The sequence below is a fragment of the Pelobates fuscus genome, chromosome 3 (genome assembly GCF_036172605.1).
Source record: "Pelobates fuscus isolate aPelFus1 chromosome 3, aPelFus1.pri, whole genome shotgun sequence".
In the NCBI taxonomy this organism is placed as follows: domain Eukaryota; kingdom Metazoa; phylum Chordata; class Amphibia; order Anura; family Pelobatidae; genus Pelobates; species Pelobates fuscus.
This window is the reverse complement of record NC_086319.1, coordinates 147,685,401-147,712,662: the sequence shown is the minus strand read 5'-3', so window position 1 is coordinate 147,712,662 and position 27,262 is coordinate 147,685,401. Positions and strand designations below refer to the sequence as shown.

The 27,262-nt window shown below is 39.8% G+C and overlaps 1 protein-coding gene across 1 annotated transcript in view; it reads right to left on the bottom strand.

Moving 5' to 3' along the window:
- LOC134602545 (A disintegrin and metalloproteinase with thrombospondin motifs 2-like) overlaps window positions 1-27,262 on the bottom strand; it is a 571,473-nt gene that overhangs the window by 60,421 nt on the left and 483,790 nt on the right. Inside the window, exons 16-17 of the mRNA XM_063447513.1 lie at window positions 16,811-16,980; window positions 2,240-2,390 (exon numbers count right to left, since the gene is read on the bottom strand). Coding sequence (XP_063303583.1) covers window positions 2,240-2,390; window positions 16,811-16,980 — 321 coding nt within the window. The remainder of the gene's footprint in view (window positions 1-2,239; window positions 2,391-16,810; window positions 16,981-27,262) is intronic.

The window sequence follows — 27,262 nt, the reverse complement described above, 5'->3', positions numbered from 1 at the left end:
TTTTCAGTTGAAACTTTAGATTCTTGTATTTGTTTTATTAGCCATTGTTGTTCAGAGCTTTGCCAATGCTTCGGATTTTAATCAGGCCCATACATAAAATTACGATTCACCTGCCTTTGCTAGTAGGGTTCCAAAGGTAGAATCCTCACTTAGGTTTTAAACAGAGCATTGTTTTAGGCAGCCTGTCCAGAAACTTAAGAAACAGCAAATGTACAGATAATAATCAGTGAGAAAGAGTAACAAAACATTTTTTTTTCTTCTTGAGTAGTTAAACTCTGGACCAATTTCTATATCAATTATTTGAGACTAAATTAAATTTGTTTAGGCAGCAAGTTGATCAAGCTCTCATATATCTCAGTTCTTTAATCTTTAGGAACCTTGATGTCTTCAGCGTTATAGTGTTAAATATCAACTTACAGTTAAAGGGACACTCCAGGCACCCAGAACACTTCTGCTCATTGGAGTGGTCTGGGTGCCAACTCCCACTACCCTTAACCCTGCAAGTGTAATTATTGCAGTTTTTCATAAACTGCAATAATTACCTTGCAGGGTTAACTCCACCTCTAGTGGCTGTCTACTAGACAGCCACTAGAGGTCACTTCCTGGGTTCTAGCACAGGTCTCCTGTGCTAGAGCGTCGCTAGACGTCCTCACGCTGTGTGAGGACCTCCAGCGTCGCTCAAAACCCCATAGGAAAGCATTGAAATGATTTTTCAATGCTTTCCTATGGGGAGACGTAATGCGCATGCGCGGCATTTCCGCGCATGCGCATTAGGTCTCCTCGGCCGGTGGGCGAGATCAGTCTCGCCCACCGGCCGACGCAATCACTGGGACGAGCGTCGCGGAGGCGGAGACAGTGGCGAGGGACATCGCCGCTGTCCCAGGTAAGTGACTGAAGGGGTTTTCACCCCTTCAGTAACCGGGGATTGGTGGGTGGGAGAGGGAACCTCCAGTGCCAGAAAAACTGATCTTTTTCTGGCACTGGAGTTTCCCTTTAACTGCATGCCTCATTGTATTCTGGTTTGCCTTTTCCTGATTGCAATCAATTTCAGGGACAGCTGTCTCATTCATACCTCAGTTCCTCCCTGGTGTTACTCGTCAGTCAAAGTACAAGTGGGGGCTTCAAATATTATATTATCTGGCACCACCGTTATTTCCTTCAGCCCCTTCCTTGCAAACACCACACTCAGTTAATAGCATCACTTTGGCGTTCTATCTCCTGCTTGCTATCTTGCCAAGCTTGTCCAACCGCTCACTGCACCCCGATAATTCCACTCCGCCTCCTCCGTTACATCCCTCCTCATAGCGCGTGCATCACGCTCCTGACCCACTTCATTTTTAATGGTCTTCACTGAAAATTTTCGACTGTCTGATTTTCATGTCACTTTTTATTTTCCATTTGTTGAACAGTTTGTTATATGAATAATTAGTTGAGATTGTATAATGACACTGTTAGCCCTATTTATCTGTCTGTATCTTCTATTTTCTCTTTCCATATTGTATTATACTATTTTTACTTCCTTTTTTTTAACTAATGTCTTTGCTTCTGTGTTAGCTCTTTATTCCTTAATAAAACGGATTAAAAATAAAAGAATTGTTAGATTAATACGAACAAGAACTGTTGCTCTGCATATTCTCTATTGTATTAAAAAACATACTGCTAACCTCTCTTAACCCCTTAAGGACCAAACTTCTGGAATAAAAGGGAATCATGACATGTCACACATGTCATGTGTCCTTAAGGGGTTGACCAGGGAAAATAGATCACAAAATATATAATCAACATATAATCATAAGATGATAAATTAGGCATCAATACCATAAAACAGATGAGGATGAGCACTGTGGAAGAAGGTACAGCAATTATCAAGGAGACAAAATTTTAAGAAAAAGACACAGATGTGGACAGTATAAATATAATTAATGGTTTCTACTGCTTTTTCTAAAACAGCACTCCACATATTACACAAAAGTGTTTAGGAAGTCACATGCAGAGAGTTGTAACTAGGGCTTTATAAATAAAATAATTTAACTCCTAAATGGCAGAAAATTGAGCAGTGAGACTGCAGGGGCATGACCTATACACCAAAACAGTTTTATTAAGCCAATATTGTTTTAGTGACTGTAGTGTACCTTTAATTTCGTAAACTTTCTATACATGTTAAGGTAACAACTTAGTTGATATGAAATAATTATCCCATTTCTTTAACATTCATATTTTTTTGTTACTGCTTGATTACCTCCTCCACACGGCTTTGAACAATGAGACCACTTTTTCAAAGCCCATTCATATTCGATTTCCAGAACATTGTTGTTGCGAACATTTAAATAATCTTCATGTATCATAAATTTATAAGTCAGTGAAATTTTTACATTTCCATGAGGAATTACCTAGAAAATATGTGAAGAAAATACATGAATTCATTGAACAAAAACAAGCTGAAGACATAATTATGCTAAATATTAAACTGAAGACAAAATTGGTAAACATGGATTAAAAACTAAATCACATTTCTTCAACTTGAATTTTTTGGTTTCTTTTATACTCAAAAGTATACTCAAAAGTATAGCAAGATGGATTTTAAAGGTTACTTGAGTCTTTCTTTTCAACCTATATTACTATGTAACATAATTCAGGCCAAAATATCTTGATTGTAAATCTGAGTTGTAAAACTCACATATTTTTTTTTTAAAATCTAAAACTTGCACATTTTCGCTTTACCACATTTCATTGTTTAGTAAGTGCCAACAAAGAGGGGGGGGGGGACATATTCTTGACTCAGAATAACTAATCACATTTCTCTTTGAACTAGTTATTAATAATATCTATATTGACTGTTTTAAACTGTACAACCTGCATATTCTCAACAAAAAGCCTTAAAACTTTAACAAACTTGGACATAAATAAACTACCCTTACCATAGAAATAATTAATAGAACTTTCACCTCTCTATATGAAGAAAATGTGTTGGTTGAGCACAAAGGTTTACAGTATAAAATAAAAGCAGTTTGTTTAGATGAAAATTCTTGTTCTTTGTTTCCACGCTCACTTAAAATGAACGTCATTAAAGGTACACTTTAACAGAAATGCCCCCAAGATTTTGTAATTTAGAGATAATTTATATATGCAGTTGAACATTTTAAAATACTAACTCATCTCACCTCCTGATGTCTTCAGTTTCATTGCATTTATTCTATTGAAAAAAAACAAAAAAACACTTCCAAAGCAGCCTGCATACTGTCTGAGGTCTACATGCTGGTTTCATTGTCAGCATGACAGTGTCACACAGTGTCACACTGTTCCTATATTATTCTAGCCAGCACAAGAAATGACAGCTAAAGGAATAACCATAGCAACCACAATGCATATGATGCAGTGCCAGAGAGCAGGAGGAATATATATTTGTGTTAGGGGCACAAAGCCGTATAAGGAGTAAGGCTAAGTATAAGCGTAGAATAGTACAAAAGAGAAAGTCAGTTGTGGTGTGCTGGAACCGACGATGCGGTAGGCCTGTACATAAAAGAGGGCCCACCAAGGAGTAAAAGAAAAGAAAAGGAAAAGAAAGAGAAAAAGAGAAAGATGGAAATGTTGAGTAGTGGGAGTGGAGGGAGGGTCATGCAAAACGTTAGACCTCGGACAGTATGGAGTAAGGTAAGGGGTTCCCTTAAGTAGGTAAGTAACATATAAGCCCCTCCCACAATTACAGGCCAGTCGGCCTTAATACTTGTGTTAGGGGCACAAAGCCATATAAGGAGTAAGGCTAAGTATAAGAGTATGAATAGTATAAAAAGAGAAAGTCGGTTGTGGTTTGCCGGAACCGACGATGCGGCAGGCCTGCAAATAAAAGAGGGCAATATATGGTCAATCAAAGTTTTAATACAGTTTTAATACAGTCAACAATACATACAACTTATCCAGACATTTCCTTAAAGGCATTACGTATCTCTTGGACGGGTTTGGGTATGTAACGAGTATAGGTAGAAGATTTCTAAAGCCTCAGTGTTTTGATTATGTGCACTGGTATGTTGACACTGGATGCTGTGGATGCCTCCTCTATCCTGAAGGAATGACCAGAATAGTTAGAGGTGTTAAGGCCTAGCCGAGTTATCAAGGACCTGAAACATTGCATAAATTTAGAGGTCATAAGGATTGAGCAACAATGGCTGTGAAGGTAGTAAGTTGGGCTTCTGAAGATAGGAGTCTAGAACCGTTTTAACGTGCACCATTTATTGGGCATGTTGACTCATTTCATTGGTAGAGCTAGTATGTAATGTTCCGTGTGTTTGTGTATGTGAGATTGTCTAGGGCAATGTTATGTATGTGTTGTGGTGGTAGTACTAAATTCTTGTGGTCTGAGAAAGCTATAGAAGGCTAAGTACATGGCCGTTTTAATTACTTTGTTCGTGTGGGTATTGAAAGGTCTTGAATCTAAAAGGTCAGATAAGGATTGGAAAAGGTGATTGTCAATTGGTGATCTTGGAGTACGTGGGGGAACGAATTTCTGAATGCCTCTGAGTATGTTTTTGATCTTGTAGGATGACATGAAGCTATGATTGTTTGGCCATAGGGATAGCATATCATGCTGAATGCCTGTTATATATAATTTTATGGTGTTGTGGGATAATTTAGGTCTGAGGTGGCAAAAAGAGGCAAAACCTAGTAGTGTTGTCATGATGAAAGGATGAGAAATGTTGTGTTCCAAAAGGAATCTTTTAAATAACAGAAAAAGCTCTATTACATGTTTTGCGAGTGTTGGCCGAGAGTGCCAGTTGTGATAGTTCCAGGCTATGTTACAAAAGGATATCTAATCCATGATTAGATTCTGAAATGAGGGGGCGGCTGTGGCTGCTGGAGCGGCTGTGGGTACAACTTGGTGAAATGCCTGGAATTTAAACCGAGATAAATTGTCTGCTGCAATATTACAAACACCTGGTACATGAAAACATACTAAGAAAAATTGGTGACATGCCGCAAACCAGGTTAGTTTCCTGAGAAATCTCATAATTATTAAAGATGATGAGCGGCCTTTGTTAATAATTTGGCATGTGGCCTGGTTGTCTCAGTAACAACGAACCAACAACCCAGACCATAAATGACCCCAAGCCACCGCACCCGCCACAATGGGGTAAATCTCAAAAAGAGCTGAGGTAGTGGAAAAACCTTCCAAATTCTGGACTTCTGCAGGCCAGCTACCCCAAAGCCATTCGTTCCCATAGATTGCTGCAAAACCCGTGGTAGACGCCACGTCTAACCATATGGTTGGTGAATTCTCAGACAACCCTGGGAGGAACCCATGTGGTTAAGACATTCTGCCACATAAGTAGGTCTCCTGTGGCTTAGGCATCCAGGGTCAGCAATCTGTAGATTAAACCGCGGCCTTGTGGAATAATGCGCATAGCAAAATTTAAGGAACCTAATAGGGATTGTAACTCTTTACGATTGCATGAACCTAGAAGAAGATAGTGATTGATGCAAGTGAGTATGTTCCCTATCTTGTCCTCTGGTAAGCTTGCTTGCATGGAAATATACTCTAGTTGGATGCCTAGGAAGTTGATGATAGTGTCCGGGCCTTCTGTTTTCTTAGGGGATACTGGAATCCCCCAGTAGTAAACAAAAAGGCTAATGGCTTCCCTGAGGCTTCTGGGGGGAAAGGTGTTTTCTTCGATCATAAAGAAGTCATCTAAATAATGGATGACTGTGGGGCATCTGGATATGTTTAGTAACAAACAGCATAGAGTCTCTGCAAAAATGTCAAAGATTTTAGGGCTACTCTTTGACACAAAAGTTAAGCGTGAAAAAAAAATAGCTGCCTTCCCATTGAATGCCATGTAGGTGCCAAAGTGTGGGATAGATTGGTAGGAGTTTAAACGTGTTAACTATATCAGGCTTTCTTAACCAAGCTCCTACCCCTGCTTTAATGATAGCTGTAATGGCATGGTCAATGGTGGCGTATTGTAGGGAAATTCCTCAGAGGGAATCAGCGAGTTGAGACTCGGAATTGCAGAGGTGTGGGGTGCTGATATGTCAATGATCAGTCTTTGTTTAAGGGAGGTTTTCCCTGTGACAACACCGATGGGGTTTGTCCTCCATGCAGTAAATGGTGGGGATGGGAAAGGCTCTAATAAGAAACCCTTTAGCAAGTTCTTGTGCTATGAGAGTGTTCACAGCCGTGGGATTCTGCTGTGCTGACTGCAAGTTTGGGCATTCTAGATTCCCTGAAGGCATGTATATAATACCTGTATGCAATCACTCAGAAAATCCTGAGATTAGGAAATCCACCAGATATCTAGAAGGGTGTTTTGATAGTAAAGCTGACAAAGTATTAATGTTGACAGACGTTAAGTAGGGATTAGGGTACAGTTTATTGGGACACATGGTTTTAGCACCTCGGACGGTATAGAGTAAGGTAAGAGGTTCCCTTAAGTAGGTAAGTAACATATAAGCCCCTTCCACAATTACAGGCCAACTGGCCTTAATACATATAAATATTTGTGGTGGCAACTTAATGGGTTACGTAACAGTAGAAGGAGTGGAAAGTTGGTAGTTCTGTGCCGATTCCAACATATGGGTAGGCCTGTATAAAGAGGGCACACCAAGGAAAAGAGGTGTAATAGTTGAGTTAATTTAAGGAGCGGTAGCTGGGGTCACATTAACGGAAAACGGCGCAGGTAAGCAGGGGAAATTGTGTTTTATAGGACAAACTCCTCCCACAAATTCAGACCTTTGGCCTTCTATATGTGGTCGGAATATTATGGTATACGTAACAGTAGAAAGAGTGGTAAGTTGGTAGTGTTGTGCCGATACCAACGTACGGGTAGGCCTGTATAAAGAGGACCAAAAAGGTATAGGTGAAAAACACACTTTTAGCATGCTTACAAAGTTAAACTTATATGATTCTCTGAGCTCTTATTCATGAAGCGGAATCTAAGTATTGTAGACAGGGATTACTATCTATTCAATTTTATGATGTGGACTGTGATGAGTTGATGCCCGTGAAGTGACGGCAACAGAGTTTGGTGAAAGCTGTTGTGTGTTGGTATGCATGTATCTAATATTAACAGGAGTCCAGCTATTGTCTATCAGGACTAGTGAGATTGTGGTTGGATGGTTGGTCTGGTTAGTTTGGAAATCTGTTAGGGTGAAAATTTAGTGGTTGATATGTTTGACAAGATTGGAGCTGACTTCATATTGGTGTACCACTGTGAATTCTCTGGGCCTCGAGAAACCGTGGAAGGCAATGTAAAGTACTACTTAAATATCTGTGTTAGCTTTACTATCGAATGGTTTGGTATCCGATAGGCTCCTGAATAAACTGTAGCGGAGCTCCCTGTACCCCGACTGGGTACCACCGCCAAAGGACCGCTTCCTACCTGGAACAGGGGACAAACCTCAGTACTCTTGCCCTCAGTCGCCGTGACTTGATTGGGGCCCTGGAACTGCTCCCTCCTGGAGCCGAATAAGGAACTCGCTCTAGCAACCCCCAGGCACTGGACAACACTCAGTCCTGGGAGCTCTAGTCCTTACAAGGACTTTCCCTGCTGAATCCTCCATACTGGAACAAGCTGGAACAGTGATTATCCCTTTCCCGTCCCCTTATATTCAAGAGGAAACAGGGGTGGTCCAATAATAATTCAATTCAATTCATCATTCAAACTTATTTCAACATATCTTATCCTATAGCTAGCTTACAGGTGTAATGGGGGGGTACTCATTATAGTTTCAGTTTAACTATGCAGCTGAAATAAAAAGTTACTACCCACTCATAAAACAGATATGTAACTACGCAGTTAGAATTACAGAAATAGAAAACAGGAAATAAGACCAATGCTCTGAGACAGGAACATTTATAGCTCTGTCTAGGGGTATTTTCACTAAGAATTGAATATATAGACAAATATATCATTTCAAATAGCTAACATGCTTCAAGTTAGACAATTTTAAACAGACTGAACATCCAGTCACCTGTAGCTGGAGCCTTGGGTCAGTATAGGCAAAGTGTATTATTCCCAATAGTTTCCCTCCTTTGTTCACAACGTGAACGCATATAGACAAAGTGGGAATAATACCCATCCCTCATCCATGGGCCAGGGTCTAGGATTACCAGCCCACCTAGTGATCTGGGGCCAGGTAAAAAAAAAAAAAAAAAAACTGTGACAAAAACTTGCATTTGAGAAAAAAAATCACATCTGAGGAAACCCATGTATAGACATGTCATCCCTCATGTTGACACCACCTGTGACTTCTAATAGCCGCACCTGTGAATACATAGCTTGGGTATTGGGAGGAGATGGGAAACACTTCTTGATAATGGGGGTAAACACATTTGCCTATTATCATCATTAAGTATATTTTCATCAAACTCACAATTATTACAGAAATTGCAACCAGAACCTTACGTCCTATATCTCCTAACCATTTCCCTATTCCAAAGGTCCAGTCAAACCCAGTCAAATCCACACCCAGTTCCTCACAACATGGGAATCCATCCTTGGCACACTCAACATACATCAACGGCACCAGCTAACACCTCCTCCCTCTCTGGCTAACTCTAAAAAAAAAAAAAAAAATAACAAAATAGTTAAATAGTTCAGAAAAAAATAGAATAAGTCCTTGACGTAGTTAACATTTGGACACCATACATTTTGTTCCATAAAATAGCTAAGGGTAGCAATATGGCTGACAACAAGACAATGTCAGATTCCACATAGTTCTTAGTTCTTCTTTTGTTTGCTGGATGTTCAGCACAATGCTGAGCTGGACAATACTCCCCTAATAGTACTACTTTATAAGGGAGAGCCATCTTCGTGTCCATTTATACTTTTTTTTCAGTGAAATAATCACTTTCAGGATTAGTCAGTTTGCAAAGGGAAACGTGGATCCACGATTTGAACAGCAGAAGTTTGCAGGGCCCCTTTTACATGAGATGTAACAAGCGTTTTTCTCAAAGTCTCCTATTATTAAATAATCTCCAGGAGTGATAGCATGCAGTGGTTTTATTCTTGCCAGCGTGCCGTAAAAAGACTAAATGCTTGCATTAATGACATGCAAATATACTTCATTTTACTATTTAAACTCATAAATAATAGACATTAACACATAACACCAGAGAAAAGAACAAGTAACGGAAGGCGCTCAATACACGTCTAAAAATCGTAAATGCTGATGTACAAAAAAACCTAAAAACTTTAAAAGCAGCTCCCTTATCAAGTGCAATAGCTCATAAAACACTCAGAATACGACAACATAAGAAAAAGGGTGCGCTGTGTCTTTAAGACAAAAAAGTGTGCAATATTTCTTTAAGACGTATTTCAGTGCTTGTGGTAATTCACAGTTTCTATATTATAGGTGTAATATTATCCTATACACACGTGTAAATACACAAAAGTGCAAAAGTGTAAATATCTCTGATATAACAGTGCTAGAGTGCAACACAAAATTCGGATAAATGTAATAAACGGAGTGCATACAATACCCAGCTGTATATACCCTGGATTGGGTTACTCCAGATTACTTGTACATATGTATAAAAAGCAAAAAGAAAGATACATAGCGTGATACAGTATAACAAATTGGCATGTGGAGACAATATATGTATAGGTAGACTCACAAGTGGAGAGCAGATAAGTCTGCTCTAACTGTATACGCTTTGTATATAAAAGATTCACAAGACGGCAGCAGCTTGAAACGAAAATGGCTTTAATATCTGCAAAACTCCACAATTTAAAAAACGGTGTCACTTAGCTCCCTCAGCCCTTCTCCGGAAAAATGTTCAGTTCGGTTTGGTTGCCGGCTAACACTATACCGCAATATCGCAAACACTTCCTTGAGGCGGAGCCTAGTGACGTAACCACGGGACGTGCGTGATGACGCGTTTCGCCTCAGATTTGGCTTCCTCAGATCACACTCCCATCCTGCTGCTGTCTTCTTTTTAAGTCCACTCACACGGGCGTGTGTCCGCCCATTATATCCTCTCATTGGTTAGAAATGTAGTCTCTATGTGTTATTCCAATAATCTTCATTAAAAAGTTCATTCATAGAGTCCTATCACCTAAACTGCATTTTCTTACAGCACATATCTAAACATTCTTATTCTGTGTAAACCATATTCATATTATACACATCTGCTCAATCTAAGTGAGAGAAAGAGGAATATATCAGTCAAATGTTACATATACTATAAAAACTCCAGAAAATCTTTATTATAAAATATACTTTAATTTATAAAAACTAAACTCAAGGTAAAATGAGTAAAACTACAAAATTATATTGTGTATGTTACAGGAAGTTGTACAAACCAAATTCTATATTTAAACCTCTCGGTTCTAAAGTTCCCAAGCGATGTACCCATTTCATTTCTTCCCTACCTAACACATAACACACCAATTCATTACAACCCATAGAACTCAAACTCAGCAATCATTGTAATATCAAACATGTTGTCGTCTGACAAAACAGAACACAACAGACGTAGTAGATACACATAATAGATACCCAGCAAATATGGACACGCAACTAAACCATAAACCAATTCAAAATAAGTTAATACATTTCACACTCTGTGTCCCTCAGAAGAAACACAGTTAGACATAATGTAGTTTCCTATGCTCGTGATAGATTACAAATGCAGTCTTAAACTAACACTTCCAATTAAATATGCAACACCATTTTCATACCTATGTATAATAAGGAAAAAACAGAAGGAGCCTGGAAGCTAGAAGGGGGCACTCACAGGCAAGGGGTTAACCCTGAGGGAACTACAAAAGTAGTGAACACAAAAAGGAGAATGATGAGTGCCCTGGTGTAACTAATACGTAACTTTTAATAAAGCCCTTAAAATCAAACGTGGAAGTCACCACCAACAGTGTAGCTCAATATAATTAATACATAACTTTTAATGAGGTTCTAAAATCAAAGGTGGAGTTTGCCACCACAAATGTAGTGAAAGAGGAGCTGTACCGAAGTTATCAGTCTCCTCAGATCAAAAATCTATTAATGCACAAGACTAATATTTTGTCCACATCGGAGATATGAGTAAAATTGTATGCACAAGTCCTAAGTTAACGGCAGCTGTATAATAGATTATTCATGCTAGTATTTTTGCTCTGAGGAGACTGATAACTTCGGTACAGCTCCTCTTTCACTACATTTGTGGTGGCAAACTCCACCTTTGATTTTAGAACCTCATTAAAAGTTATGTATTAATTATATTGAGCTACACTGTTGGTGGTGACTTCCACGTTTGATTTTAAGGGCTTTATTAAAAGTTACGTATTAGTTACACCAGGGCACTCATCTATGTATAATAAGCCTTTAAAAAAAATAAAGACAATTTCTGCAAACTGTTTGACATCTATGGAAGCAGACAACCAGCATTGAAGATAGATCACAAAACTTGGCAAATGAACAGGAAAGTTGAATAAAACAGGAAGTACACTAGCTACACTGTAGAATAGACCACAAAACAGCCTCTCAGAGCTGTTAGAACTACTCCAACTCCAGCTGCTATTGGACAACAGCAATAACGCTAGTATTTAACAGCCCATAAAAAGTTATTTAATAGGTTATTAGGCTGGAATTTCTATCTATATCAATAGACTGGGACAAACGGATTCAAATATGTTTTAAAACAACACAGTAAAATACCAATTTAATCTACTCGCTAGTTAAGCTGCACACTTCGGAATGGGTATCCAAACCAAACATTAACACAGGCACCAATTACACAGAATAAACTCATAACATCTGTATTTAGAACATATTATTGTAAGGTATATCAATTTTAGTTTGTATCAGATTTATTTTAGGGTTTCTTATGTATACATGTATTTCCTTAATTAACTTATTACTTAATCTACCATAGTGTTGTTTATAAAGAAGGGATCCCTTAATATAGCGCACTCTCATCTTACATATTCGTGTGAAACTTGCATTAACTTATTGCAAGATCTGTACCCTATCAATAAAATTTCTCTCTGAGATGATGCTACATCATCCTAAATCTTATCGAAATTAAGCAAATATCTGGACCAGATTACACATACATGGAGTTACCTGAATCTCTCAGAACTCTCAGAGACTCAACATTATTATGCTAGACCATGTTAGGCATGGCAAACCTTTGAATGGACTGATCCAGTTGAGTGCTTAAGAGCAATAGAGAAAGGTAGAATCAACCTTTGTCCATGATATTTTGATCCAGACTACATACCTGACCAAACCTCAAACCCAACACACAGGGAGTTTATGGTTGGGGTCACAATGAATAAAATCTCAGCATTCCTGTACAACAATTTGTAGATTTTCACAATTTAAAAGAACACATATAATGTGAGACATATTAGTCATAATAGGGAGTATTTCCTTAAAGATTAATCTACACAGAATCATAAAGCATATTCAGCAAGTGATGCACTGGATCATTTAGAGTACATGTAGCAAGGAAAAATTAGCTTACAGCACAAAATGAAGCATGTGTTGCACCACTGAAAATGTACATGTTGCTCTCTAATTTACAAACAAAGAAATATATTTACAGTATGGATCCTCTGAAAAAAAACACAAAGGGTGCTTGATGGATGGGTGAAGTCACACTGTACCATAAAAGGAAATTACAGAGCTAAGCATATTTCAATGGTTACATGTAAAAAAAAATTAGGACATAAGAAAAGCTGCAATCGTCTCCTCAGAAACCACAGAATGTCACAAGTCATGATTTTATGCTTACTTGTGCTTATTTGTCAGACACTCGAAACTAGACTAAAAATTAAAAGCATAACATGAAAATAAAAACAGACTGGACATCTGGTCATCTTAGTAGCTTGAGCCTGAGGTCAAGGTATCTTCCAATACAATTCCATTACAGTGGAAAGAGGCATCGCTGTGATGCTATGTATGACTGAAATAGGCTGAATTTGTACTAGTAGTGAAATTGGCCCTGAATGAAAGGAGTACTTGTATAGTTTGGTTAATGACCCTTGAACCAGGAGTAGATCTTTTTATGCGGAACCATTTCCAAAAAAAAGGTAATGATTGTGCAATAATCAAACTTGTAGAGTTCCGACTTTCCAGCCATGGCCGGGAGGATTGCGCCTCCATGACGTAGCTCTACTGCCAATTTAAGAAAGGTTCAGACCTCAGGGCCTTGGAAGTAGCGGGGTCAAGGAATTATGCGGGGAACCTGGGTTGTCATTTAGAGATAGATCATTATCTGGAATTAATTCTTGCAACATCCTAACAACTTAATGATGAGTTAACCATGCAAAAGCTTTGATGCAAAATTATAATATCCCTTGTGTAGAACTGGCTTGTTAACTAGTACTGTTAAGGAAAAATTTAACTATCCCGTGACAGGTGAGGCCCTGCTAGTTGCTAAGTGGCAGTGAGAGGCTCTAACTATGATTTTGGCTGCGTGGGCTCGTAGCCATCATGCGTTGTGGTGGGGGGTTGGCCTCTCTGTGACGGTAAAAGAGTCAAATATGTGTGGCTGTGACATGTGAGGCCCTGACTATGACCCTGCAGAAGGGTATTCAAGGCACTAACTATGAGTTGGGCCATTGAGCAAAACCTTCGTGATTAGGTGGGGAGTTGGCCTCGCGGGACCGATGTATTTCGTTTTCTAGACTAGGGCCAGCTCCTAACCCTAAGAGCCAGTTCTCTTTCCCTAGATGGGGCTTGTCTCTTTCGTGAATGGTCATGAACTTAAATGTATGTACGTAAACAGACTGAATAGCATCAGAGGGAACTGGAAAATGGCACCTGATGAAAACCACTAATTGTGACGTGACCAACAGAAAGAAACAGATGTGCCCTTTATGAGAGGAATATGAAGGGAAGAGTTTGATTGTGGCCTAAACGTAATGATAATATGTGTAGGTATAATATATATATATATATATATATATATATATATATATATATATATTATCATAAATTGATAGGCGTGGGATCGCAACTTGTCTGTATCCTAATCCGCCTATTGATGTAAAAAAAAAAAAAAAAGATAGCATGACAAAGTCAATATCCCTTTGAAAAGTAAAGGAACATAGTAAAATGTATGTAATATCCAATGTGTATGGAGGACCTTGTGTATTTAAGATCGAAAGCGTATAGAGGCGTAAAGAGACAAGCCCCTTGTCAATGTAAGGGTTTAGAATTGTATTCGGTAATTGTAAAAAAGGCAAAGAGAGGCCTTAAAATTTTACATGAACGTATATGAACGTAAACAACAAACATAATGTTGAATATCTGAAAAACGCAAAACTCACAGAGTAACGCTTGTTTACTGAATCCTTAAGTAGACATGCTTATGGCCTTTACCTGAATCATATTTGTAATGGTTGACATAGACATGTTTGATTGGTAGCCAATGTATCTGAACATATCTAATGTTAGTTTAACACCACATGACGTTTGAAATACAGTATTACTGTAACAGGAGGATGAACAGTACAACAATCTAGTGTATTGGTACTGAAATGAATTAAAGAATTTACTTAAATGGATTATATACCTGAATGATTTGATTTTAAGAAAGCGTATTGATCACCACATGGTATAATTAGAAACTGGATGGACAGTAAAACCCACAAATGAGTTGCCAAAGTAATGAACAGTAAACCCATTAATTAATTACCAGCGGGTTTAACAATTTGTAAGTCAACACTTAAATTAACCTAATAATACCTGTCACATAACTGGCTTGTAAGCGTAAGTAATTCTACGTTTAAATGTATGCATTTCTGATTTACATAAAAGCTATTTTAAAACTGCTTTTTAAATAACACAATAAGGCGGATTTCCAATTTCTAGACAATTCCAATTTTAAGTATTTGCTTTACTTCTTTAACCCCTTAAGGACCAAACTTCTGGAATAAAAGGGAATCATGACATGTCACACATGTCATGTGTCCTTAAGGGGTTAATCATGTTTCGAACAGAAAATCCACGAACGGTAAACCCCATGAAATATGTTACAGAGTAACTTATAGTTTAACTCTGGTAAGGGAGGCTCATGAGATTAGCGTTCATATGTTTGTACGTGAGTTTGAATAGTCTATTTGAAGTTTGTGTGTTGAACGGAGAACCCACAAATGAATTGATAGGTTAGCAAACTGTGAAAACCCACAAAATGCCCAACATGCTTAAGATATTAAAGGAAAGTGCCGAACTGGCACGAAAACCCACAGAGTAAAATGGAACGTATATCAATTATGAGAAACGAATGGAGCCGTACAGAGATGAATGGTAACAACGAAAGAGGCATATATGCAATTAAGAGAATTACGAGAAAAAACTAACAAACGTACACGTATTATGTAACGAATAAACTAGGGAGCCAATCCGCATGGTTTTTAGGCCCGAATGTGGGAACAACTCAAACGGTTATTCCCAAGTATACATACGTAAGCGTGCCGGGTATCGTGGCCGGAAGCAGGAACTAACAGCAGTGTAGCTGGAGGTCTGGAGTCGGGGAAGGCAGCAACAGAGATCAGGTAGCAGCAGCGCGGACCCAACCGGAAGTGCAGGTTGCCATGGACACCAGGTCACATCAACGTAAAACGGAGCAGGTAAGCAGGGTAAATTGCATTTTATAGGGCAAACTCCTCCCACAAATCGAGGCCTTTGGCCTTCTACATATATATATATATATATATATATATATATATATATAAATATATTTAAAAGACCTCTATGCCAAATTACTGACATGGAAAGCAGAAGAACCCTCTTACAGACAATCCTCTTGCTCTCTGGCACTGCAAATGATCAAATTATCTTTAAATTGCATAATCTTGGGGGTATTTCTGTTAAAGTGCATATTTCATGACATGTTCATTTTAAGTCAGTGTGGAAACAAAGAACAAGAATTTTCATCTTAAACTGCTTTTATTTTATACTGTAAGCTTTTGTGCCCAACCAACATCTGTACCATATTTTTAGGGTGCACTTAGTCTGGAGCGATGCCTAGGTAACATTGGTGGATTCCGGGTGCAGAAGTGAGTCTCCTGTAGACACACCACTGCCGTCCCTGCTCTATTCCTTCCCGGAACACTAGTCACCTTTTATGCAGCATTTTGACTCCCTTTGTATTTTGTATCAATATTATAAAAGAAGCCATTTCCCTTTATAGCGTGTTTATTGCGGACGTTATGAGCTTGCTGAGGTCTATATTTCTCAATTTCAGCTCTTTCCCCATGTAATTGGTGGGTTGTTTCCATCAGGCCCAATCCCCCATTAGTTTGACCCAGTGGATTATCGCGAGGGTCTACATCCTTTGAAAACAAATGTGAAATATATATGAAATATGTGGGTATAATGACTTTTTTAAAAGACTTAATTATTGGAGATTTGGAGACAAGGGGAAAGCAAAACAAGATATGGTAGACCATTTCATAGGAATAGTACTCATTTCATAGGAATAAAATCTTGTAAGAGTCCTGAACATTTGGGTTGGGGGAGCAAACAGAGGATAAGTGAAAACCACATATTGGTGGAAGTAATGTTACATTTCAAATTCATGTACCAATTTACTTATCTACAGCTTTGTATTTCCTGTATCATATGTCTTAAATAAAGAGATTTATTACAAAAAGAAAATACATTTTAAGGATCTTTTTAACAGGATTTCAAATATAATCCCATATAGTATGGCCATTATAAGAATTTGCTGAGGGATTGGTTTTCAAAGGAGAAAACATAAGTTTCTGTGTTTTGGAATGATTGACTTCCATTAAATGCATTTGGCAAGATTTCAAGAGTGTTTACATAATACAGTATCCCGTCAAATACATTCAAATTTTTATCAACTTACAAGTATAGTAATAGCATTACGAAGAGGTCCAATGGTCTGAATTGTTTCTCGATTGTCATCATTGTGATAATCCCATTCAATACCCATTTTCACAAATATTTTTGAATCTGGCATGCTGTCTTCATTTTCACCATTCAGAATAAACTTTCCTGTAGCTTGATTTCGAATTGCTGGAAATGTGAACATAAATTCAGAATTAATCCATTTGGTTGTATTTATAAAAGTAAAGAAACTTTGCCACTTATACCTCACATTCAGCAACTTGGCAGAAAAATGTGACGAATGACAACTCACAATTTTTGAAGTATAACTGAGATTAGCTCACCTAAAGAAGCACTCATGGGTAGAATTACAAAGAATGATAACATTATAATGATACTATAATGCATTTCAGGCTACAAGACAATCGGTAAATCTGTAGACAGCATGCAATATAAATTTAAATTCTCTTCCACGTTCCCTAAGACTGGCTTATGTAAACCCTTGTTTCATGTTCATGAATACTGCAATATAAAAATACTAACAATTTTCAGAAACTCAGAGCAACAGGGAAATCTTCAGTGGCACATACAAATTTCATAACTGAACCCTTCTTTGACAATGTATGAATATTGTTACATTAGTAAATCATGTCTTGCTTCATCAAATTTATTTTGCCTATAGTCCCTAGCACAGTGGTAGGCACACAGCCAAGAGCTACTCTGAAAGCAGCATCAGGTTTCTCGCCCTTGTATGTACGTAGTGGGCATTGGATAGCATTCCCCTCACCCCTCCCATAAAAACCATAACTTACCCCTTCAAATAACGACAGACAACTTCTTGGGAAAAACAGGCCACAGCATTTATTAACATCACCAAATACTGTATAACTCCTTAAACATATAACATAATAAATTAACATAAACACTTTTTATACAGTAATCAAGAAACCGTCCTTGCCAATCTAACTTCCCCAAGGCTCTCACCTCCCCCCCTCGGCATAATAAAAACATCTTACTTTTCAGGGCTCCCCACCAGCCGTTTTTCCGCTCGGTGGGGCCCAACCATAATGCTCCCCACCAGTCGACTTACAACCCAGTGGGGACATGTCCAACCTGGTACCTCCTCCAGGTTCACCATAAGAGACAGGGGGAGGATGAGACCCGGCCATTATCCCCCTTTTCATCTAATCTACCATCCCTTATTTGGCAAGGACATGCCCCGCCTCGCTGTGACAACCACCCGGGCCCAAAGCAGCAAAGGGAGGGTGGGCGGGAAACTTGTTGCTGGCCCAGCTACTAAGTGGCACTGAGGTCAGTCTGCTTTGTCACCACCCACTTCCTCACATCTCACACTTCCACACGTAGCACATAGCCAATCATGCACCATCCATCCCACACTCATACATGTAGAATATAGCCAATCATGCATCATCCATCCCACACTCATACATGTGCCCCTGTCCGTTAAGCTGTTCACTCTCCCTGGGACCTTGACAGGTTTTCCATGATAACAAGGACAGGTTATAGTCGCAATCAAAATTATTCAACCCCCATTGAATATCAGGTTTATTGTCAAAATTCACAGACTTTAAGCAATAAACAAATCAAACAAAAGCAATTGAAAAAGCTGAACAAAACAAATGATTCAAGTGGTTTCCCTATATTCAACTTAAAAAGCAATTTATAATCACTTATCCAGTCTCCAAATGATTTAACCACCTGCATAGAATCCCTCAAAACAGTATGAATATGCAAAACAAATGTTGTCTCAAGCACACCTGATGCAACTAATCAACTAATAAACGTCATTAGTTGCACCAGGTGTGCTTGAGCTGGAACACTTGAAATATCTGTACTGGCTAGGGGTTTGTTGAGATCATCGCCCTTCACAAGCAAAAAGATACAAAAAGATTGCAAAAAATAGCAAAGGCACTGAATGTTCCTAGAGACACCTTTGGAAGCATAGTTTGCAAGCTCAAAGTTCAAGGAACAGTGGTTACACTTCCTGGATGTGGCAGTAAAAGGAAGCTGTCAATGGCGGCAACCAGATTTCTGAGAAGGAAGGTTGCAAAAATCATTGAATGACTGCAAAATACCTGCAGCAAGACTTGGTGAAAATAGGCACTGAGGTTTCAATGAGCACAGTAAGGCACATACTAAACACAGAAGGTTTCCATTCCAGAACTTCAAGATGTACACAACTACTGACCCAAAAGCACAAGAAAAGACAGCTCCAATATGCTCAAAATCATATAAATAAGCCACAGAAGTTTTGGGATTCTGTTCTGTGGAGCGATGAAACAAAACTGCAACTTTTCGATCTAATGGATCAGCAGTGTGTCTGGAGGAAGACGAATGAAGCATTAGCTGAAAAGAACACTCTGCCTACAGTTAAGCATTGTGATGCTCTGGAGTTGTTTTGAATCCTCTGGAACTGGAATCCTGCAGTACGTGGAAGGTAGGATGGATTCATCAGGAAATCCTATGAGAAAATGTAAAATATCATGTCATCTGTGGGAAATCTGAATCCACGCACACCTCAAATGCCACCAAAGTTTGGTTGCAGAAGTAGTCCTGGAAAATTCTACAGTGGCCATGTGCGTAAGCACAGGGTATCTGTGTATGGGCATAAACCTGACCCCTTGATAAACCCCCAGCCTTTGCTCCAATGAAAACATACCAGATTCGCTTTGAATTAAAATAGGCCACAGCTTTATTAATATATATATATATATATATATATATATATATATATATCTTTAACTTTAACATAAAAAACTATATACATAATAACTAAGTAAATAGATACGTCATTGAGTACCACCTTGCCAACCAACCATAACTTAAGGGCAGCTGCCCCTTCCTTCCTCGTTCCAACCAGCACAAGGCCTTTTCAACGATAGCTTGGTTGCTTCATCTAAGTGCTGCTTCTAAGTGTGGTTGGAGATATTCTGGAGAGTTTTACAGAAGCTTCAACTGTCTAAGAGTTGTGCTAAGAGTTTTTCTTTTCTACTGTTACAGGCAAGATTCATCTGTAGGAAAAGGTTACTGACTGCACAAGGTTTGATTTCATGTTGGTAATTATAAGGCATTTGATTAGTTAGCTACTTGCTATTGATTGCTGTTTAATTAGCTATTGTGTGCAAATAAGCAGAGGCCTACCCAGGTGTTAAACATTCCTATTGGGTGGTGATTTTGGGAGTTATACAAGGGTTGTTGTCATTAGCTTGGCTAATATAGCTTGGTTGCTTCATCTAAGTGTTGCTTCTAAGTGTGGTTGGAGATATTCTGGAGAGTGTTGCTTCTAAGTGTGGTTGGAGATATTCTGGAGAGTGTTGCTTCTAAGTGTAGTTGGAGACATTCTGGAGATAACCTGGAGGTAATCTGAGGTATTCAGGAGGATAAATAAAAAGTTAAGATTTGTTTCATTTAAATTATTCACCTCATTGGAATGGCAGACTTAGTTCAGTGTAATAGTTGCTATGCATTTGTTTCACGTTCCACTTTTTGGAGGTTTGGTTGTTGTCTAATCTGTAGACAGTTCTCTATCTTGCGGCAGAAGATTGTATTTTTGAAGACTGAGATTTGTAAATTATCTGGTAAACAAACTCAGGCTGGAACTTCTGCAAAGCCACTGCCGCAGAGACATACTAGAAATGGCAGATGGATCACTGTAGGATCTGGTAGACTTAGAGTTGTGGATAAAAGGCATATTGCATAGTCTGTTGCTCTACATAATTCATTTTCTGCACTTTCAGAGTGTAATGGTGATATGGAGACAGGCACTGAGGGTAGTGGTGTTGTGGAGAGAGGCATTGAGGCTAGTGGTGTTGTGGAGAGAGGCATTGAGGCTAGTGGTGTTGTGGAGAGAGGCACTGAGGCTAGTGGTGTTGTGGAGAGAGGAATTGAGGCTAGTGGTGTTGTGGAGAGAGGCTTGGAGACAATGGTGAGGCCTAATAGAAAGCAGTTGTTGTTAGGGGATTCCATCATAAGAGGTGTGGAGATGGACAATGGTGGTCTTGTGAGGTGTCTTCCCAGAGCTACTGCTCACAGAGACAGGAGACGTATCTGTAATATTGTTAAGCGAGCAAAGCAGGACGGCGAATTGGATGTACTTGTCCATCTAGGGACAAATGACTTGGCTTGCAATGAGGTTTCAGAGGTTAAGGACGTTTTTAGTGTTTTTACCAATGATATACGGCAGGTTGCTTCCACACTGTCATTCTCTGAAGTTCTGCCTGTGCATAACACTCAGAACGACAGGCAGATGCGTATTAGGGACTTTAACTTGTGGCTTGGTGAATGGTGTCGGGAGCAAGGATTTGGCTTTATTTCTCATGGAAGCTCTGTTTGGAATGGAAATAAACTGTACAAAAAAGATGGTTTGCATCTTTCTCAAAAGGGAACAAATGTTCTCAGTGAGCAGTTCAGAGGTTTTGCTAGGATGTATTTAAACTAGGAAAGGGGGCAAAAGGGTGATAAAACATCAATCCAATTGTCCCCCAAAACAAGAACAGAAGGTGCCTGTAGCAAGTGTGTTAAAAAATGATAAGCTTAGAGTCATGTCTACAAATGCTCGCAGTTTAGGTAATAAGATCCATGAACTCCTGGCAATAATGGCAACTGATAGGGTAGATTTAATCGCTGTTACTGAGACATGGTATAATGAGAAAAATGACTGGGACATAGCAATACCAGGGTACTCTTTATATAGAAAAGACAGGGAAGGCAGGAAAGGGGGAGGGGTGGCCCTCTATGTGAAGGATAGCATAAAATTTAGCCTAATAAAAGTTAGTGAGGCGAACAAAGAGTCCGTTAGAATTTGGGTTACGTTAGAATTTGGTAATCACACAGTAACTCGTGTAGGTGTGATTTATAGGCCCCCAGGACAAATTGAAGAGTTAGATAATCTACTAGTTGAGGAAATAGCTAAAATGACAATGAAGGGGGAAGTTATCATCATGGGTGACTTTAATCTTCCTGATGTGAATTGGAAAACAAAAATAGCTGCTTGTGCCAGGAGCACACATATTTTAAACTCCCTACTGGGATTGTCTCTAAAACAAGTCGTTGAGGAGCCAACTCGTAAAGAGGCCATACTAGATTTAGTGTTAACAAATGGAGATTTGGTATCCGATTTACTGTAGGTGAAAGTTTAGGATCCAGTGATCATCAGTCAGTGTGGTTTAATATAAGAACAGTGACTAAGTCACACCACACAAAAACAAAATTTTAGACTTTAGAAAAACAGACTTTTCTAAAATTAGAATATGTGTAAATGAGTCATTATCCGACTGGAGCAATTTAAATGGAGCAATTAAATGGAGAAATGGGATTATTTAAAAGTTGCACTACTGAAGGCAACAGAAAACTGCATTAGGCTTGTCAGTAAAAGCATTAATTCAAGAAACCACTGTGGTACTCTGCAGATGTGGCCAAAATAGTAAAAAACTAAAAGTTAGCACTTAGTAATTATAAAAAAATCCAGAGTGAGAAAGACAGAATGATCTATAAGATTAGGCAGAAAAAGGCTAAGCAAGTTATAAGAGCTTCCAAATCACACACAGAAGAGAAAATAGCACAGTCAGTAAAAAAGGGGGACAAAACTTTTTTTAGATACATAAATGAGAAAAGAATAGTAAAACAAGGATTAGTTAGATTAAAAACAAAAGAAGGAAGGTATGTAGACGAGGATAACGGTTTAGCTGACTGCCACAATGCATATTTTTGTTCGGTATTTACAGATGAAAATGAAGGAAAGGGACCTCAGTTAAGAAAAAGGATAAATTAGTCATTTATTACACGTGAGTTTACAGAGGAAGAGGTTCTATTTCAACTCTCAAAAGTAAAGACAAATAAGTCAATGGGACCTGATGGAATACACCCAAATCTATTAAAAGAGCTTAGTGGTGTACTAGCAAAACCATTAACAGATTTATTTAACCAATAATTGATAACAGGAGTAGTCCCAGAAGATTGGAAGTTGGCGAATGTTGTGCCGATTCACAAGAAAGTTAATAGCGAGGAGTCGGGCAACTATATGTCAGGATCGGGACAGGGATCCAACACGCAGAGTACAAACAGTAGCCAGATACGTATACCGGACCTTAGAATGGCCGGACTAACGTAAGTAGTACAGTATAGAATGGTCAAAGACAAGCCGAGGTCGAGGGTAACAGAAGACAGGTAAGCGAGAGACAAGCCGAATCAAGGGTAACAGAGATAAGCAGAGTAAGGTAAACAAGCCGGGTCAAAACCAAAAGGGATAATAGAATACACAAGCACTGAGTGACTAGAACAAGCTAGAACCACGACAGGGCAATGAGCTAATGAAAGAAGCTCTGTTAAATACCCTGTTCAGAGCAGTAACCACGCCTCCGAGGCGTCCTGATTGGTCCTGCAGCAATTGAGTGACAGGTCGTTCCGGAGGAGTGTCCTGATGACAACTTCCTGCCTAGATGCTGTAAAAGGCAGTCACTCCCTCGCGGCCGGCCTTGCATGACCAGATAGACCGTGGGAAAGGGAGCCATCAGGCCGTCTGGATGGAGGAACAGCTAAGTCTCTACCTCTTTTGGAGGTAGAGACCGCAGGTACCCTGACAGTACCCCCCCCCTCTCAGATACGCCCACCGGGCGGAATACACCAGGGCGAGAAGGGAATCGAGAGTGAAATGCCCTGCGGAGACGGGGAGCATGCACCTCCTCCTGAGGTACCCAACTTCTCTCCTCAGGACCATAACCCTTCCAATCGACAAGATATTGCAGTTTCCCCCGGGAGATTCGAGAATCAACGATGGAATTGACCTCATACTCCTCCTGACCCTCCACCTGAACTGAGCGGGGAGGGGCGATCGTGGAGGAGAACCTGTTACATATTAATGGTTTTAGCAAGGAAACATGAAATGAATTAGGAATGCGTAAGGCATTAGGCAACGCTAAACGATACGCAACTCGGTTAATTTGAGACAGTACCCTGTAAGGTCCAATATATCGAGGAGCAAACTTCATGGACGGCACTTTTAACCGAATGTTTCTAGTACTTAACCATACTCTATCGCCTGGAACAAACACCGGTGCTGACCTTCTACGTTTGTCAGCGTGTTTTTTAACCAGCGTAGAATTGTGCAAAAGAATTTGTCGAGTTTGATCCCACAACTCTCTTAAATTGGCAACATGAACATCCACCGACGGTATCCCTTGAGAAGAAGACTCCGAAGGAAGGATGGAAGGATGAAAGCCATAATTCAAGAAAAAAGGGCTAGAATGCATAGAATCACAAATGAGATTGTTATGTGCAAACTCCGCCCAAGGAATCAAACCGACCCAATCGTCCTGGTGTTCTGAAACGAAACAACGTAAATATTGTTCAACTTTTTGGTTAGTGCGTTCAGCAGCTCCATTGGACTGAGGATGATAGGCAGAAATTCAATTTGATGCCTAGTTGGGAGCAGAATGATCTCCAAAAACGGGAAACAAATTGGGAGCCTCTGTCAGAGACAATTTGGGAAGGTATCCCATGCAAACGGAAAATCTCCCTGGCGAATATCTCCGCTAATTCGGGCGAAGATGGGAGTTTAGGTAAGGGAATGAAGTGAGCCATTTTAGTAAATCTGTCTACCACAGTGAGGATGACAGTCTGCTTTTTAGAGATAGGCAAATCAACAATGAAGTCCATTGCCAGGCAGGACCAAGGCTTTTCAGGAACCTCTAAAGGGTGCAGAAATCCGCATGGAAGCGAATGGGGTAGCTTGGTCTTGGTACAAACTTCACATGCCCCGATGAATTCTTTAATATCCTTGCGTAAGTCAGGCCACCAAAAATCTTTAGAGACCAGCGCATAAGTCTTGCGGATGCCAGGATGCCCAGCCACCTTGCTGTTATGGAGACAGCGTAGCACCTCCAGTTGGAGAGCGGCAGGAACGAAGTGTCGATCCCCAGGAGTCTGTTTGGGTGCCAAATGCTGAAACTTCATGATCTCAGAAAGCAATGGAGAGTGAATCCTGAGATTCGTGTTCGCGATGATATTCCCCATAGGAACTATGGAGGACAGAAGTGGTTCAGTTATAGTGGATGGTTCATATTGACGAGACAAAGCATCGGCTTTAGAGTTCTTAGAACCAGGTCTATACGTAAGTACATAATTAAAGTGAGTGAGGAACAAAGCCCAGTGAGCCTGCCTGGCGGACAAGCGCTTAGCCTCCCCAATATAAGACAAGTTCTTATGATCCGTTAGGATAGTAACAGGGTGTAGTGTCCCTTCCAGTAAATGTCTCCACTCCTTTAAAGCCTTAATGACCGCTAATAGTTCCCTCTCCCCGATGTCATATCTGCTCTCAGGCCCAGAAATTTTTTTAGAGAAGAAACCACAAGGGTGTAACGGTTTATCCACCCCTAACCTTTGAGACAGAACAGCCCCAACTTCTGTCTCAGAAGCATCGACCTCGAGCAAGAAAGGCAGAGTCGTATCAGGATGAACTAGAATGGGAGCTGAGGCAAAAAGTTCCTTGAGAGTCTTAAAAGCACCAAGAGCTTCCTCAGACCAGAACTTAGTATCAGCCCCTTGTTTGGTCATATTGGTAATAGGCGCAATGATAGAGGAGTAACCCTTAATGAAGCGCCTATAGTAGTTGGAAAAACCAATAAACCTTTGGATAGCCTTGAGTCCTTTGGGCAAAGGCCAGTCTAAAATAGATTGGAGTTTACCAGGATCCATTTTAAAACCTTCCCCAGAAATCACGTACCCAAGAAAGTCTACCTGAGACTGATCAAAACTGCACTTTTTCAATTTGCAGTATAGACAATGTTGCAGAAGTTTGTGTAACACCTTTCTGACCTGTCTATGGTGAGTCTCAATCTCCTTAGAGTGTATTAGTATGTCGTCCAGGTAAACAATAACACAATCATGCTGAAACTCCCTAAGTACCTCATTAATCAACTCTTGAAATACTGCAGGAGCATTGCATAGTCCAAATGGCATAACAGTGTATTCGTAATGGCCATACCGAGTATTGAATGCCGTCATCCACTCGTGACCTTGCTGGATTCTCACCAAATTGTAAGCCCCTCTGAGATCTAACTTGGTGAAGATTTTGGAGCCCTTAAGACGATCAAATAACTCGGTAATCAGTGGGATAGGATAGGCATTTCTGACAGTTATTTTATTCAAGCCTCGGTAATCGATACAAGGTCTCAGCGTGCCATCCTTCTTTTTAATGAAAAAGAACCCCGCCCCGGCCGGAGAAGAAGACCTCCTGATGAATCCCTTTTCTAAATTCTCCTGAATATACTCCTCTAGAACCGAGTTTTCCTGAACAGACAAAGGATATACATGGCCCCTCGGAGGCATAGTCCCAGGTAGAAGCTTAATTTTACAGTCAAATGACCGGTGTGGCGGCAAAGAATCGGCATTCTTCTTGTCAAACACTGCCCTTAAGTCTAGGTAAAGGTCTGGTATTTGTCTTTCTGTGGACTGAGTAGGATTCTCCTGTATGTTAATATTAGCTAATGGAGAAACCTTGCACAAACACCGATCCTGGCAGCCCTGGCCCCACGAGAGTATCTCCCCTAACTCCCAATCAATAATAGGGTTATGTTCTTTCAACCATGGGTACCCCAGAACTATGGGAACGGAAGGAGACGAAATGAGCAGAAGAGATAAATTCTCCACGTGTAGGATACCAACATTTAACTCAATGGGTATGGTCTCACGAAAGATAACAGGGTCTAGTAGTGGTCTACCATCTATGGCCTCAACGGCCAAGGGTGTCTCCCTTAGCTGGGATGGGAAATTGTTTTTACTAGCAAAGGCTTGGTCGATAAAATTCTCAGCAGCACCGGAATCTATCAAAGCCATAGCCCTTACTACTTCCCTCCCGCAAGTTAAGGAAACTGGTAGCAGAAGCCTGTGATCTTTATAATTAGGAGTAGAGGACAAAATAGAAACACCCAAGGCCTGTCCTCTAGAGAGACTTAGGTGCGAGCGTTTCCCGGGCGGTTAGAACAGTTCGAGAGTAAATGACCCTTAGCTCCACAATACATACACAAACCCTCTCTTCTCCTGTACTGTCTTTCCTCCTCAGAGAGGCGGGTATACCCTATCTGCATAGGTTTAAGAAGCAAAGATACCGTGGAGTCAGGACTTGGAAAAGCGGGGGCTAACCTAAAAGAAGGTATCCGGTTCCTCTCTCGAGTGTTCTGTCTCTCTCTTAAACGTTCATCTATACGAGAGATGAACGAAATCAAATCCTCTAAATTCTCAGGGAGTTCTCTGGTAGCAACCTCATCAAGGATTACTTCAGATAAGCCATTCAAAAATACATCCATATACGCCTGCTCATTCCACTTGACCTCTGACGCCAGAGACCTGAACTCTAGTGCATAATCGACCAGTGTTCGGTTCTCCTGTCTCAGACGCAACAGTAATCTGGCTGCATTAACCTTTCTACCTGGAGGGTCAAATGTTCTTCTAAAAG